Source organism: Hippoglossus hippoglossus, chromosome 6 (assembly GCF_009819705.1).
Source record: "Hippoglossus hippoglossus isolate fHipHip1 chromosome 6, fHipHip1.pri, whole genome shotgun sequence".
Lineage (NCBI taxonomy): Eukaryota > Metazoa > Chordata > Actinopteri > Pleuronectiformes > Pleuronectidae > Hippoglossus > Hippoglossus hippoglossus.
In genome coordinates, this window is record NC_047156.1 from 2,501,823 (window position 1) to 2,515,787 (window position 13,965).

General features: G+C 42.4%; 1 protein-coding gene across 1 annotated transcript in view; it reads left to right on the top strand.

The window, feature by feature from the left end:
* The window catches only part of tead1a (TEA domain family member 1a), a 30,850-nt gene extending 21,805 nt beyond the window's left edge, over nt 1-9,045 (top strand). The window contains exons 3-12 of the mRNA XM_034589149.1: nt 10-74; nt 1,461-1,523; nt 3,173-3,304; nt 3,607-3,656; nt 4,132-4,193; nt 5,393-5,520; nt 6,537-6,710; nt 7,536-7,676; nt 8,388-8,540; nt 8,662-9,045. Of these exons, the coding sequence (XP_034445040.1) occupies nt 10-74; nt 1,461-1,523; nt 3,173-3,304; nt 3,607-3,656; nt 4,132-4,193; nt 5,393-5,520; nt 6,537-6,710; nt 7,536-7,676; nt 8,388-8,540; nt 8,662-8,775 (1,082 nt within the window). The 3' untranslated portion in view covers nt 8,776-9,045. The remainder of the gene's footprint in view (nt 1-9; nt 75-1,460; nt 1,524-3,172; nt 3,305-3,606; nt 3,657-4,131; nt 4,194-5,392; nt 5,521-6,536; nt 6,711-7,535; nt 7,677-8,387; nt 8,541-8,661) is intronic.
* Nucleotides 9,046-13,965: the final 4,920 nt, after the last annotated feature.

A 13,965-nucleotide genomic window follows, 5' to 3' on the forward strand; every position in this document is an offset into this window, starting at 1 on the left:
CTCCTCCAGGCCGAAACGAGCTGATAGCCAGATACATCAAACTGCGAACAGGCAAGACGCGGACGAGGAAACAGGTAAGAAAACCAACGTGTGCTTTGAATCACAAAAAGGAAATGATCCCTGGTCCAGTTTGGTCAAAGAAAGACAACATGAAATCAGAAGAAACTTTTTAAGTGATTAAAGTAGAGCCGTTTGGCTTTTACAGTTTCAGTAACGTTAAAAACTATAACGCTGAACTGTTGTGACCTGTTTTATCTGAAAAGAAACTGAGAACTAACGTGTGCGTTCGGGTCTTTTCATGAAAAGTCCTTTAACTAATGAACCGTCGATTATCGGAACTGAAAGACGCTTCCTGTGCCGACGCTCTCTCTCGCCATGTTAAAGAAAGTGAAAAGATGTAATCCCGGATCAGCACATTAATCCAAATCAGGATTTTTTTTTTTGGGGTAGTTTTTGAATAATCTTGCTGACGAACTGGAATGTTTCTCAGTAGAGTTCAGCTCCAATCGAGATAGAAGCACACAATCACAGATATCAGTCTAAAATCAAGATTCATGAATTATCCCATGAGGAATTAATGAAACTGTGTCTTATCTCACACTGTAAAATTGTATGGGTTCTTCCCTGAACCTGTAGCGTCTGTTTGTTCTGTGGAAATGCGTCTGGTGGTTTTTGTGTAATCTTGCCGACAGTCAGACAAACAGGCGTGAACACACAACCTCTTGGTGAAGGGAACTCGTCAAGGAGACAATGATCTTAAATGATCAACCAATGAGAGTCTGTGGAAATCTGTCAGGGCGTCGGTTAAAAGATTCATCCATTAAAAATGATCATGATATATGATTATAATATAATATAATATATCTATCTAAGACATTTCTCTTGTGTTGTTCTTTCACTTAACAAAGTAGAAATGTAAAACACAAGTTATGGTAAATGATTCCATGAGACATACAGAGAATAGAATATCACTATTACTAGAATATCTTCTATTTCCTATTCCTAAGATTTAACGACATCGCTGAAGAGCAGAAGATATAAATATGTTGAGGTGATTTAACATCACATGTAGTTTCACAGTGTGTTGATCTTAATATCTCAGTTCTTGGCCTGTGTTCCCAGGTGTCTTCTCTCCAAAGATGAACATAGATGGTTCTATTCACTGTTGTCAGGGGAGTGTGTGTGTGTGTGTGTGTGTGTGTGTGTGTGTGTGTGTGTGTGTGTGAGTGTGAGTGTGTGTGTGTGTGTGCGCGCGCCCTTCCAGTGTGGCAACAGTCTTTTCATAACCATGGCAACTCACTGTTTAGTCCTTCCTCCTCTCGTCTCTACCCTCCAACTCCCCCTTCTCTTACCCTCTTTCTCTCCTCTCCTCTCCTCCTTCATCTCCCCTTCTTTTCCTGTCTCCTTTCTCTCCTCTCTTTTTAATTGGCGCTCTTCCTCTTCCTCTTCCTCTCCTCCAGGTATCCAGTCACATCCAGGTCTTAGCGAGAAGAAAATCCAGGGAGTTTCAGTCCAAACTAAAGGTAAAAGGTGTTATAATCCAGATCAATTTTTAATTTTTAATTTAGTCGGTTCTTTATTTTCTGGTGTTTTTTTTTACATTTCCAGTGTTTTAGTAACAAACACATCAGATCAGTGAGGATTAGAACTAATTAACACGATAATTTTCAGTCTTTTCGTGGGATTTGTTGATGAAAAGAAAAATATAATCCTTTTATAGTCAATTATCGAAACCAGAAGGAAGCTCGGACAAGCCGTCTCTCCGCTAACGCTCTATCTCACGTTAAATAAAGGTGGAAAAACAATCCTAGATCCGCATGTTTAATCCAAATCCTCTTCAAAATGTCCTGCAAACGAATAAATTCAATCAGGCTGCAGCAAATTACACATGTCGGTCCCCTGAATGTCTGATTTCATCAATATCCAGGATTTATTTCCTGGTGAAAATGTTTTTTAAAATCTCTCAATATTAAAGAAAGTGAAAAAATACATTTGTGGATCCGCCCCCCCAGATCCAAATCTCTATTAAAGTGTAACGGCTGCTTCCCTGAGTGATTCCACGTCCTCCCATCTGTTGAGCAGTGTTTTGTGTAATTTTGCTCTCAACCATAGCAACAGACAAACAAATGAACGGGGGTGAAAACATAAAGGTAAAAAGGAGTTTTAAATGGATTATATACCTACACATGTATATTTACCATAAACACCACATTACCACAGGTCTGTCATGTCAGGGGGGGGGGCAGGAAGCTGTCCAACCCACATGGTTCCTGGTGTTTAGTGTTAAAATCCAACTTGATTCCCTCTGATAACGTTACCACGTCCCCCCCCCGGGAGCAGAGGTTTTCTTTCAGCCCTAATTAACTTGAGTGAAGCTGCCAATTAGAATGAATCTCCAGCTATTGCAGAGGCTGTAATTCTGTTTCAATCAGCTGTTCGCTGCTTTCACGCTCCTGACGAGTTCAGACGTCACAGCACAAGTCAACAGGTCAGTGTGACTCGGCTGAAAGTCACTGTTTTAAAAAGCTTTAACAGCCTGAGACAGATCTAACCCACGGTCCAATCACGTTCTACATCCGTGCATGAGACAGGAAATACTCTGAATATTCAAGATTTTAATCAAATCTCTTAAAAAAACTAAATATTAAGCCTACTGCTCTGTAATCTTTTTTAATTTTTTTTAATTTACATGTTTAGTCAATTTTTAGCCTTGCAGTTACAGCCCCTCGCCAATGGGGGGTGCTGCAGCCCCCCCAGCACCCCCACTTTCAGCATCCTTGTCTACTTAGAACGTCGGTAAACACTTTATGTGTAAATCTCAAGTTTCAAGTCTTCTTCAATACAGCTGATGTTCTTCTTGTAAATTATTCTAATTTCTAAGAGCTACTGTTTCTCCTCTTTGTTTAACATGAGCTGCTCCATATTTTACTGTGAATGTAAATCTGTGAAATCCTAAAACATCAGGAGACGACAGTTTGAGTTTCCCCCTCGAGCTTTGATTGTCTGCTGCATTTTAGATTCATCAGTTTCAATAATTCCAGTTATTTCAAGAATGTCCTGCTTCTCACGTCTCCCTGCGTTCGTCTGTAAGAGCAGGACAATAATGATGATGATGATGATGATGATGATGATGATGACGATGATGACGATGGTGTTTTGTGTCCACGTGCAGGACCAGGGCGCCAAGGACAAAGCTCTGCAGAGCATCTCCTCCATGTCCTCGGCCCAGATCGTCTCCGCCACCGCCATCCACAGCAAACTGCTGCCTGGAATAGTACGAGCCAGCTTCCCCGGCAACGCACAGGTAACAACAACACTGTGGATAGAAAATATATAATATATAATATATAATATATAATATATAATATATAATATATAATATATAATATATAATATATAATATATAATACAGGAAACACAATGACATGATTAATGACATTTTTCTTTACAAACTAGAGAGCTTCAAGGTTTGCAGCCTCGCTTCAGTGTATTCATTGTGTGTGTGTGTGTGTGTGTGTGTGTGTGTGTGTGTGTGTGTGTGTGCGTGTGCGTGCGTGTGTGTGTCTGTGTGTGCGTGTGTGTGTGTGTGTCTGTGTGTGTTCTCAGCTGTGGCAGGGGATGATTCCTGGGGGACAGTCCAGCTCCGCCACAGAAGAGTGAGTCACCTCAAACACCCTCATGACTGTGTTACTGACTTTCAGTTTTAAATGTGTCACAGCTTATGGTTAAATAAATATATATATATATATATATATTTATATGGATATATATATTTATTTATATATATATATATATATATAAAAATGGAGTAGGTGGATTTAGATTTTATTCGCATTATCTCGTTACCGTCATCATCTTAACGTTTGGTGTATATAAAGATGGACGTGTCTTGCATCGCTGTTACACGACCATGTGATGATGATGATGATGATGATGATGATGATGATGATGATGATGAGGGGATGAAGCAGCTCTTACTGAACTCCCAGATGCTCTTGACCTTCCGTGCTCCTGCTCCTGTTCATACAAGACACAGAATTCCTCCCTGAACGACGTGGGGACAATGTGACTGTGTCTCTTCTGCTTTCAGCCTGTTCACTTCTCCCCCGTTTGTCCCTGTCCCCCCTCCAGCATCAAGCCGTTCTCTCAGCAGGCCTACAACGTGCAGACAGCAGGGACCACCACCATCACAGGTGAGAGGATTGTCTGCTGTCTGTGCAGCGGACATGCCGCCCACTCCCCCGGCACTTAGGCCGCTGTCGCTCTACAGGGAGGGTTTTGACTCCGTCCTGGCGCCAGACATCTCCAGTGTGTTTGGAGGTTTGTCTTGTGAAGAGGTCAGAAAGACAGAGAGTGAGGAGTCTTGACTTTTCTTACGTCCCCTGTGGTGAATAAAGCTCTGACTCAGAGAAGTTGGACAGACATTAAGATGAATTATTAAGAATTGTCAGATTGTATATTTCTGCTACAGCGTTAAAGAAGTTAGAGAAACTAAAACCTTTCAGCCCCAGATCCACAGAATAAAGGAGCCAGAGACTCATGACCTTCATTATCCCCCCCAGTCTTCTGCATTATGGCTAAAATATGCTTGTTGCTTTCTGCAGATCATCAAACCCAACGTCTGATTTGGGAACCACTGCTCTACGGCGTGTGGATTTTTAGTTTAGATATTGGTGCAATTATTTAGATTTAATGCTAAATCTGTGCAGGAAGAGTGAATAATATCTTTATTTGATGGGAAGGTGGCCGTTGTTGTTAGCTGCTGGTTATTAGCCTCCTCTGTGATTTACGTGCTAAACTAGCTGCAGCCAGATGTACGATAATTATCCGATTTGTACGATAATTTCACTCTCCAGCACGGGCAGTGATCGGGGGGGGGGGATTTTTATACTGTTTTAAGCCTGTGTTACTTCCATCATTTCCCATCTGGCTACCCTGACTAGCTGTTAGCGTCACAGTGGTTTTCCGTCACCACATCTGGCCACATGACCACATCGCTTACTACAACACAAACACAACGGACAAATACTACGATGTGGGAATTGAACTTGTCCCTTGACTTCCCCCCGTTGTTGGTGTTTCATTGTTGACTTATTGACGTCAGGGCTGGAAATCGAACTCAAACCAGACGTTAGAAACAGAAGCTGGAAGCTAAACGACGAGAGGAGGCTTCTGTTAACGGAGCCGATGAGTTTTGAGTCTGTTCCCACTCTGTCACATCTGCTCCCATTAACCTCACCTCCGCTCGACGGGTGTGAAATTCTGCACATTAGCAGCAGAGAATAATTCCAGCATTGGTGAAGCCAGGTTTAACTCTGTGTGTGTGTCTGTGTCTGTGTGTGTGTCTGTGTGTGTCTGTGTGTGTCTGTGTGTGTGTCCGTGTGTCCTCTAGCCTACGAGCCCCCCGCTACAGCCCAAACACACAGAGAGCCGGCGTGGCAGGGTCGCTCCATCGGCACCACCAAACTACGACTGGTGGAGTTTTCATCTTTCCTGGAGACACAGAGGGACCAAGAGGCCGTGAGTCACACACACAAACAGACACACACACACGCACACACATGCACACACGCACACACACACGCACACACACAGTAAACAATCCCTGTTGTCCTATAAAGCAAGATGACAGATAACCTGCAGCAGAGAACAGCGTTAAAGGCCTGTGTGTGTGTGTTTGTGTGTCTGTGTCCGTGTGTGTGTGTGTGTGTGTCCCTGTGTGTGTGTCCCTGTGTGTGTGTCCCTGTGTGTGTGTGTGTGTGTGACTAACCTTTGTGAAGCTCTATCTCTGCGTCTGCTCAGTCGATCCGTCTTCCTGACACACTCGGCTCTCTCCGTCATTTCTCTGCCTCGGACCAACGGACAGCTGACATTCATCTTGTTGCTTCTAGTTTAGAAAACAAAGTGTTTGTCCAACGATATAAAAGCCGACGTTTCATCACATGTGGAATCACATGAAGCATGAAAATAATATTATTTATATTTGGTTTAACTGTCGGCAGGAAGGCAAATAAACATGTGATGTTCAAAACTACAGGAATTAGATTCATGTTCAGGGCTTAGCAACTTTTGTTTTTAATGTCAAAATTGTGATTTTGTGATTTTACAGTCAAATTGATCTAATTATTTTATCAAATATATATTGTAATTATTTAAAAAAAATATGAAGCAAATTTTTGGTTTAACTAAAGCAGCATCCAACAAAGTTTTTAGTTTGATTTTACATAGTAGCTGCTTCAGGTAGATTTTTATAGATACGATCACAAATTTTGTTCATATTTTATAAAATACTACAACAATATTATATATAGATATATGAAGTGACTCCATATTAAATACTGTAACTTCTTAACCCTTCGAAATCACAGTTTTGATATTGAAAAGTATTATTGAATGGAATTTCTGTTCTTTTGATCGTCACTTGTTTTCTTCCCAAACGTGAGATGAGAAGATTGAACCTTAAAGTCTTCTCCGCCTCTGAACTCATCCTCCTCTTCTTCCTCTTCCTCCTCTTCTTCCTCTTCCTCTTCCTCCAGTACAACAAGCACCTGTTTGTCCAGATCAGCCAGAGCAGCCCGACCTACAGCGACCCGCTGCTGGAGTGCGTGGACATCAGGCAGATCTACGACAAGTTCCCCGAGAAGAAGGGCGGCCTGAAGGAGCTGTTCAGCAAGGGGCCGCAGAACTCGTTCTACCTGATCAAGTTCTGGGTGAGAAGAGAAACGCTTTTCATTCTGTTCTACACCGACATCCGTCTGTGATGAGAAAGAAATACAGGGAACGAGTGGAGTTGTACTGTACCTGTGTTTTTCCACCCAGAGCCTCGTCTTTGTCTGCACTTACAGGTGTGTGTGTGTGTGTCTGTGTGTGTGTGTGTGTGTGTGTGTGTGTGTGTGTGTGTGTTTCATGTCTTTCCACCTGGGATGTGGAGTTGGTGGGTTGATGAAAGCACCGTCACGTTGTTTGAACACCTGCTCACCTCCTGCCTCCTCCCCCGTCTCCACCTGTGTGTGTGTGTGTGTGTTTGTGTGTGCATGTGTGTGTGTGTGTTTGTGTGTGTGTGTGTGTGTGTGTGTGTGTGTTGGTGCTGCGGAACACCAAAGGACTTTCAGAGATCCAGATCACATCCCACGTGTATCTGTTCCTTTTCCCCTCAGCGTTCTGCCGACGCTGTGATTTGACGTGTCGCTGCAGATCACAGGCGTCTCAGTTTATACAGTTTACGACACAAACAGCAGCTGATGTCTCTCTGGATTATTATTTCTTTGCCCCAGTGAAGGCGACAGATGAGGTTTTGTTCTCATTTGTAAACAAAACACTTAGTTTTTAGTTATATTAGTTTAATAATAATTATTCAGCCTCCACCTGTTGATGCAACACGTGTAATGTGACCGAGCTTCCAGCAGAGGGTGCTGCTGGGTAACCTTGCCTGTGCTCATGTTGTCATGTTGTTCCTGTGATTGATTATTGATTATTTCTAATAATCTCTTCCAGCTTCTATCGTTAATCACAAAGCTCTGGTCCCTGTTTTCCAGGCGGACCTGAATTACAGCGTGCAGGACGACCCTGCGGCGTTCTACGGCGTCAGCAGCCAGTACGAGAGCTCGGAGAACATGACCATCACCTGCTCCACCAAGGTCTGCTCCTTCGGCAAGCAGGTGGTGGAGAAGGTGGAGGTGAGGACGCTGCTTCTCACGATGATGCAGGGTTGAGACAGGAAGTTTTCATTGTGTCACTGAAATCAAACAAGACGATATTTAATTTACTCATAAAAGACTTTTCTCACAGAAAGTGATATTAAATTAAATTCTGGCAGCCACCACGGAACTAAGGAACATGAGACATAACACTAAATATTTAAAAAATGTCAATACGATATTTAAAATAATGACTAATATCAATATTTTATTAATGTTCTTTTAAATACCTTCTTTAAACCCATTTTTATAGACTTGCTTTCATGTGATCGTTTTCTTTTCACCTTTTATTTTACTTTATTTTTTTTGTCAGAGAAGTTTTCACGTGACACAGTTCTATATATATTTAGTTAATTTGAACACTACCTTGTTTCCATCTTAACGTGGTTGTCTCCTTGTCACTACCTGCTGATTATAGTACATATATTATAATATATAATAATATATTTTGATTATATTATATCATATATCATAATAATAATAAAGGGAATTTAAAATAAAGGTTGAAATTGGTCTTTTTGTCCCGGATTGTTCCCATAATGCTTTGTGCTCTCTCTTCCTCTCTCTCTCTCTCTCTCTCTCTCTCTCTCTCTCTCTCTCTCTCTCTCTCTCTCTCTCTCTCTCCCCCCCCCCCCCCCCCCCCCCTCTCTCTCTCTCTCTCTCTCTCTCCCCCCCCCCCCCTCCTCTCAGACGGAGTACGCCAGGTTTGAGAACGGACGCTTCGTCTACAGAATCAGTCGCTCGCCCATGTGTGAATACATGATCAACTTCATCCACAAGCTCAAGCACCTGCCGGAGAAATACATGATGAACAGTGTGTTGGAGAACTTCACTATTCTGCTGGTGAGGACCTCGCACACTGTGTCGCACTGCAGGGGAACGCAGACGCACTTACAACGGCTGACTTTGTTCTTTTCTCTCTGTGTGTGTGTGTCTGTGTGTGTCTGTGTGTGTGTGTGTGCAGGTGGTGAGCAACAGAGACACTCAGGAGACCTTGCTGTGTATGGCGTGTGTGTTCGAGGTGTCCAACAATGAACACGGAGCACAGCACCACATCTATCGACTCGTCAAGGAATAACACACTTACAGACACAGAGGAGACACACAGACACACACACACACACACACACACAGACACACACATACGGCCTTTGTTTGGGCGGTTAACGGCGTCTCTCAGCCTTCGACTTCAAATGGCTGCACGCTCACTGAGGCTTCTGGGAGAATCCGGACAAAGGGATGGTTTTCTTAATTATCATCTTTGCTGCAGAATCGTCCCCCAACAGGAGCATCTTCACACAAGATATTAACTCGGACCGGGATATTAGACGCTCGTTAGCTGAGTGGAAACAAAGCACAGTGACAGTGCAGCCATGGAAACGCATTCAAATCGACCTGGGGTTTTTTTTTTATTAGTTTTTTTTTCAAGAACATCCTGACTCAGATTTCATCAGGAGATGTCACGTCTCCTGCTAATTGGTTCCCGACCACACTCTCTCTCTCGCTCCCCCCACCCCTCTCTCTCACTCAGCAGATTTGTGTTTCTGTCCTGTGAGAGAGAGAGAGAGGGGGGGGGGATAAAGGAAAAACTTTCCCGCCCTCCTGTGGAATAAGTGTGTGTTATCAGCCCGAGTCTCGACGCCCACTGAAGGTCAGACCCTGTGAATCACCGATACGAACACGTGGTCACGGTTCAGAGGCTGAAACCACCGCGAGTCGTGTGAAGCTGCGTTCTTGCACAAAACTGAAAAAATAAAAGGATTTTTTTCTCCCAAAGAAAAGAAAATCTAATTTCTACCTTTTGTATGTTTTTCTTTAAAAACAAAAAACAAAAACAAGAAGAACTTCTAACCTTTGGGTAGAGTGTGTATCGATAGTAGCATAGAGACTATATTTTAAATCCAGGATCACTATCTAAAAAAAATTATGTCAATAAGAAGTGAAATATAAGTGAAAATTGAAAAAAAAATTCAGGTATTTGTGCAACAGGTGACGAGAGATGAATAAAATAAGTAAATGAATAAATGAGTCAAGACCCTGTTGGAGTTATAATCCTCAAGATTTCCGTCCCGGTCGATTTAGCGGATGGCGACGAATGCATCGTGTTTCCTGTGACCTTCTCTTTCCTCAAGTAGGAAAACGTGTGTTAGCGTCAGCACTCACTTAGTACATCTCTACAGTTATATATAAATTATTACGTTAACATTGGATCACATACGCTATCTGAGCCAAAGACGTGTTTTGAGGATTATAACTTTGAGTAAAAATGTGTTCGGTCCATTTGAAAAAAACACTGTGACTCTAACGTCCTTCCTGGTGTTGGAGGAAACGTTCGGTTAAAATAAACCTCTGATCCTCAAATTTAACTTCGTTCAGAATTCTTCTACCAGCGAAACTCGAGCTTTAACACAACACGGGCTGTAACTGAAGATGGACAACGCGTCTCTACTTCCTCCTGTTGTGCTAACAAGAAGCTGAAGCGGCTCAAACCCGGGACGTGAACGCTGCCGTCTTCTGTCTGTGACGTCACGTGGAGCCGGCGTCTGATTGTGGAGTGGCAGCGAGGGGATGAGCGCCCTCGACCAATCACGAGTCAGTCTCATGAACATGGAATCTGTCTGATAAGAACCAATGAAAATGACAGAAAACATCTTTTGAGAAACATTTATTTGACATGAACTTTGACCTTTGGAATTTGGTCCATGCCCCATCTGCTAACCTGGAGGATGTAGCCAGCCACCAGGGGGCGATGGAAACAAACCAGCAACGCTTTGGCTTCACTTGCTGGGAGTCGTCTTGTCGTCCATCTTTTTATCCAGTGTGTGATTTCGTCCACGTCCCGTCTGCTAACATCGAGGAGGCAGGGTTTTTTTTGGACCTGTACTCCAGGCAGCCACCAGGGGGTGATCAAGTCATGTCGTCCATCTTTATGTACAGTCACACTGACGCAGGTGTTGGAGACTGAAATGTTGTTTTACGTCCATATTTAAATCGAAGGTTGTCCTGTTTTCCACGTCGGGACTCGTCCAGTGTTCGATTCCCGCTCTGGAGGACTTTATTGTTTTTAAGGACACGGTTCCCTTTAATCAGCGGAGGACTGGTTTCCTCCTTGTCCACGACGCCACGTCAGCATAAAAGTAATTTATGAAACACAAACCAAAAACCCTGTAGGTGGAAGCGTAGCAGGTGTCAGTGCCTTCGGTTGGAAACACGTTTCTTACTCCTGATGATTTGTTGTTGTAGACGTCGGGTAGAAGAAGATTTCAGTGAATATACAGAATCACGTAGTTTTGGGAAATCACATGCTGTCGCCGTCCGAAACCATCTGAACGTCACTGAGACACGTTCCTGTTCACGACATTTAAGCTGTTTACGTTTTCCTACGTGATTCATGAAAACGTTCGTACGTGACGGAGCCTCATTCATTAAATGCAACAGACTCGTTCTAACGTCTGTAGATAAATCATCTGCTCGAAGGAAAACGTAACTTATTTAAACTCAAAGGAATAACTTTCCAACATCTCATTTGTAAACTGAAGATAACAAGAAATGTATGTTTGCGTCTTAACGAATGAGGCCCAGATGTTTCCATGTGTTATAGTGATGAATGAACAGTGAAGAGACAGATGTTGTGATTCTTTCTGTGTCCAAACATCCAGGAACACGTTGTTGAACCATTTGAAACGAGCCATGTTCAGTCCGAGCGACCAGCTGTCGAACACTTGGTCTTCACGAGTGAAGACTCACATCTGACTCCGAGGACTTTCTACCTTTGTGCCTAAAACTATTCCGACCTGCCATCGTCCCAACTCGCTTTAGTTTCACTCTATTTGTCTGAAGACCCGTGTGAGCGTCTCTCTGTGTTTCAGCAAAACATCCGAAAAAAAACCTTTTTTTCAATTTCCTCCGGCCTTCAGCTTTCCCAGAGTCTCGTCTCACGCCCGCAGCGGTTTCCTGTTTGTCGCACGTAGCACGTACGTGGGAATCTAACGCGCGGCCTCGGAGCGGCTGCGTCTGCAATAACGAGCCTCTGTTTGGATATCATTTACCACCTGCTTACCAAAGACAAGTCGATTTATTACAAGTCAGAGTAACTTACAAGCTTCTGCCAAAAAAAAAGAGAAACGTCTACGAAACCGGACGAGAAGCAGCCGCAGCTCCTGAGCTGTGAAACTGTAAAGAAGTAAAACAAACTAAATTAAAACAACTAAACTACAATGAATGGAATTAGGTTAATTTCTTCATTGAAGGAGACATATGAGGCTTTTTCAGTTTGTCCGTCGGGGCCTTAAAGAGACAGGAGCTCAAACCAGGTGTTTGAGACAGAGGCTGAAAAGAGGAGCAGCAGCGATGGACAGTCTGAGGAAATGAAAACCTTTTACAGTCGTAACACAAATGAAAAAATAAGACGCTGAATATGTCTCCTTTAATGAACATGGACACGTTGTAATGGTCAGAGTGAAGGAACCCTGCGAGAAGGCCACTGGAAACTGTGATAAACTCAACTTTAGGACTTTTCTGTTAAACGTCAACTAGAGAATCTGCTGAAACAAAAGTCCCACAGGAAGCAGCGTCAACGTTTCGCCTGGAAGTCGCTCAGAAGGTTTCAAACCCGCCGAGTTTCTGAATCATCGTCGTCCGTGTTTGTCAACGTTTTCTCGTACGTGCAAGTTGGATATTTATCTTCTTTTTCCGAACCTCGCGTGGCACAGGAATTCTGTCTGTAATCAATTCCAAAAATGGCCTTGAATCTTTCCACTCCGGTGCACGTGCAACACGTGTGTGTGTGTGTGTGTGCGTGTGCGTGTGCGTGCGTGTGTGTGCACTGAGGGTTTTTGATAAGGTGCTTTGTATAAAGGTGACAATAACGTTTATTACAGATGTTGTGTATATCTTTGATATTCTAATGTTTATCCTATTTTGCGAAGAACAGAGAACATTTAGGAGAAATCCAGAAGCTAGTGATGTGTGTCCGTTGGTTCCGCACAGGGTCTGATCTTTGCTTTGTAACGTTTCTTTTCTCCCCTCATGGCTAAAAGTATGTTAGATATTTTCTAGCTTTGTAGAGACTTTGTACGCATATGCTATTCAGTTTAAATAAATGGTCAGTTCCAAACTGTGCTCCGGGCGTTTGTCTTCACTCGTTGGTCCTCGGGGAACGAAGGCGCATCACAAGCATTCAGTCAGTGAATCTCTACAAGAGAATTCACCAAGGACCTGGTATTCCAAGAAAGTAATAAATGAAATTCTTGGATCCACTTTGTTTGTCCAGATTTTTGTCAAAATGTATTATTGTACAACCAAATCTAAACCACATTTAAATCAGATTTTCACTCATGTCAGTCCCCTAAATATGTCAGATTTCTTTCATGAAGATTTATGAATTATAGTCGAAGAAATCAACAAGAAGGAGATAAAAGTTTTTGTTGAATTCTGCTGACAAACAAATCAACAAACTGGAATGTGGCTCAGTGGAGCTCGAACCTGCACCAAGACCCAAAAGCCTCTTTAAATCCAATCAAGCTGCATCAAATTTCCCAAACTCATAACTACCACTTTCCTTAATTTGGCGGATTCTTTCAAATTAAGATCCATGAATTATTCAACGTACATTTTTTAAAAACATAAAATATCTTACAATATTAAAGAATGTCCAGATCCTCATTAAACTTCACTGGGTTCTTCTCTAACCCATAAACATCCTCCCACCAAGTTTCATGGGAATCTGTAGTTTTTGCATAATCCTGAAAAACAAACAAACAGGGATGAAAACCCGGTCGAGGAGATTACGCATCTTCAAACAAATCCTTTTGGAAACTTCCCAGTGGATCAGGAATCCTTCATCTTGTTTCCACCGAGAGAAACTGTCTGAAAACTTCTAAAATCATTTTGTATAAATGAGGTAAATAAAGATTAATGTGGCTCGAACCGTGCAGTATGTTGTCTGAACACCAGGGGGAGCCATACTCCCAAAGATTCACCCATCTATTCACCAATCATCAACAAAGCATAGTTTTCATGTAATTATTCAAATTAACATCCCTGATATTCAGTGGTTATTAAGAGAAAGGAATTATTTCACCTCTGTGTCAATTTAATTTACATTTTATGTTTTAATTCCTAAAGAGTCTAATTAAATAAACCGTCTATTTTAAATCTATTTCAAATCAACGATTCTGTGTTTGTGTTGTCGTTCTTTCTTTCGAACCTTTAACCTTTAACTGTGGGTCACACGGAAATGATGACATCACAGGAAATGAGATCAAAG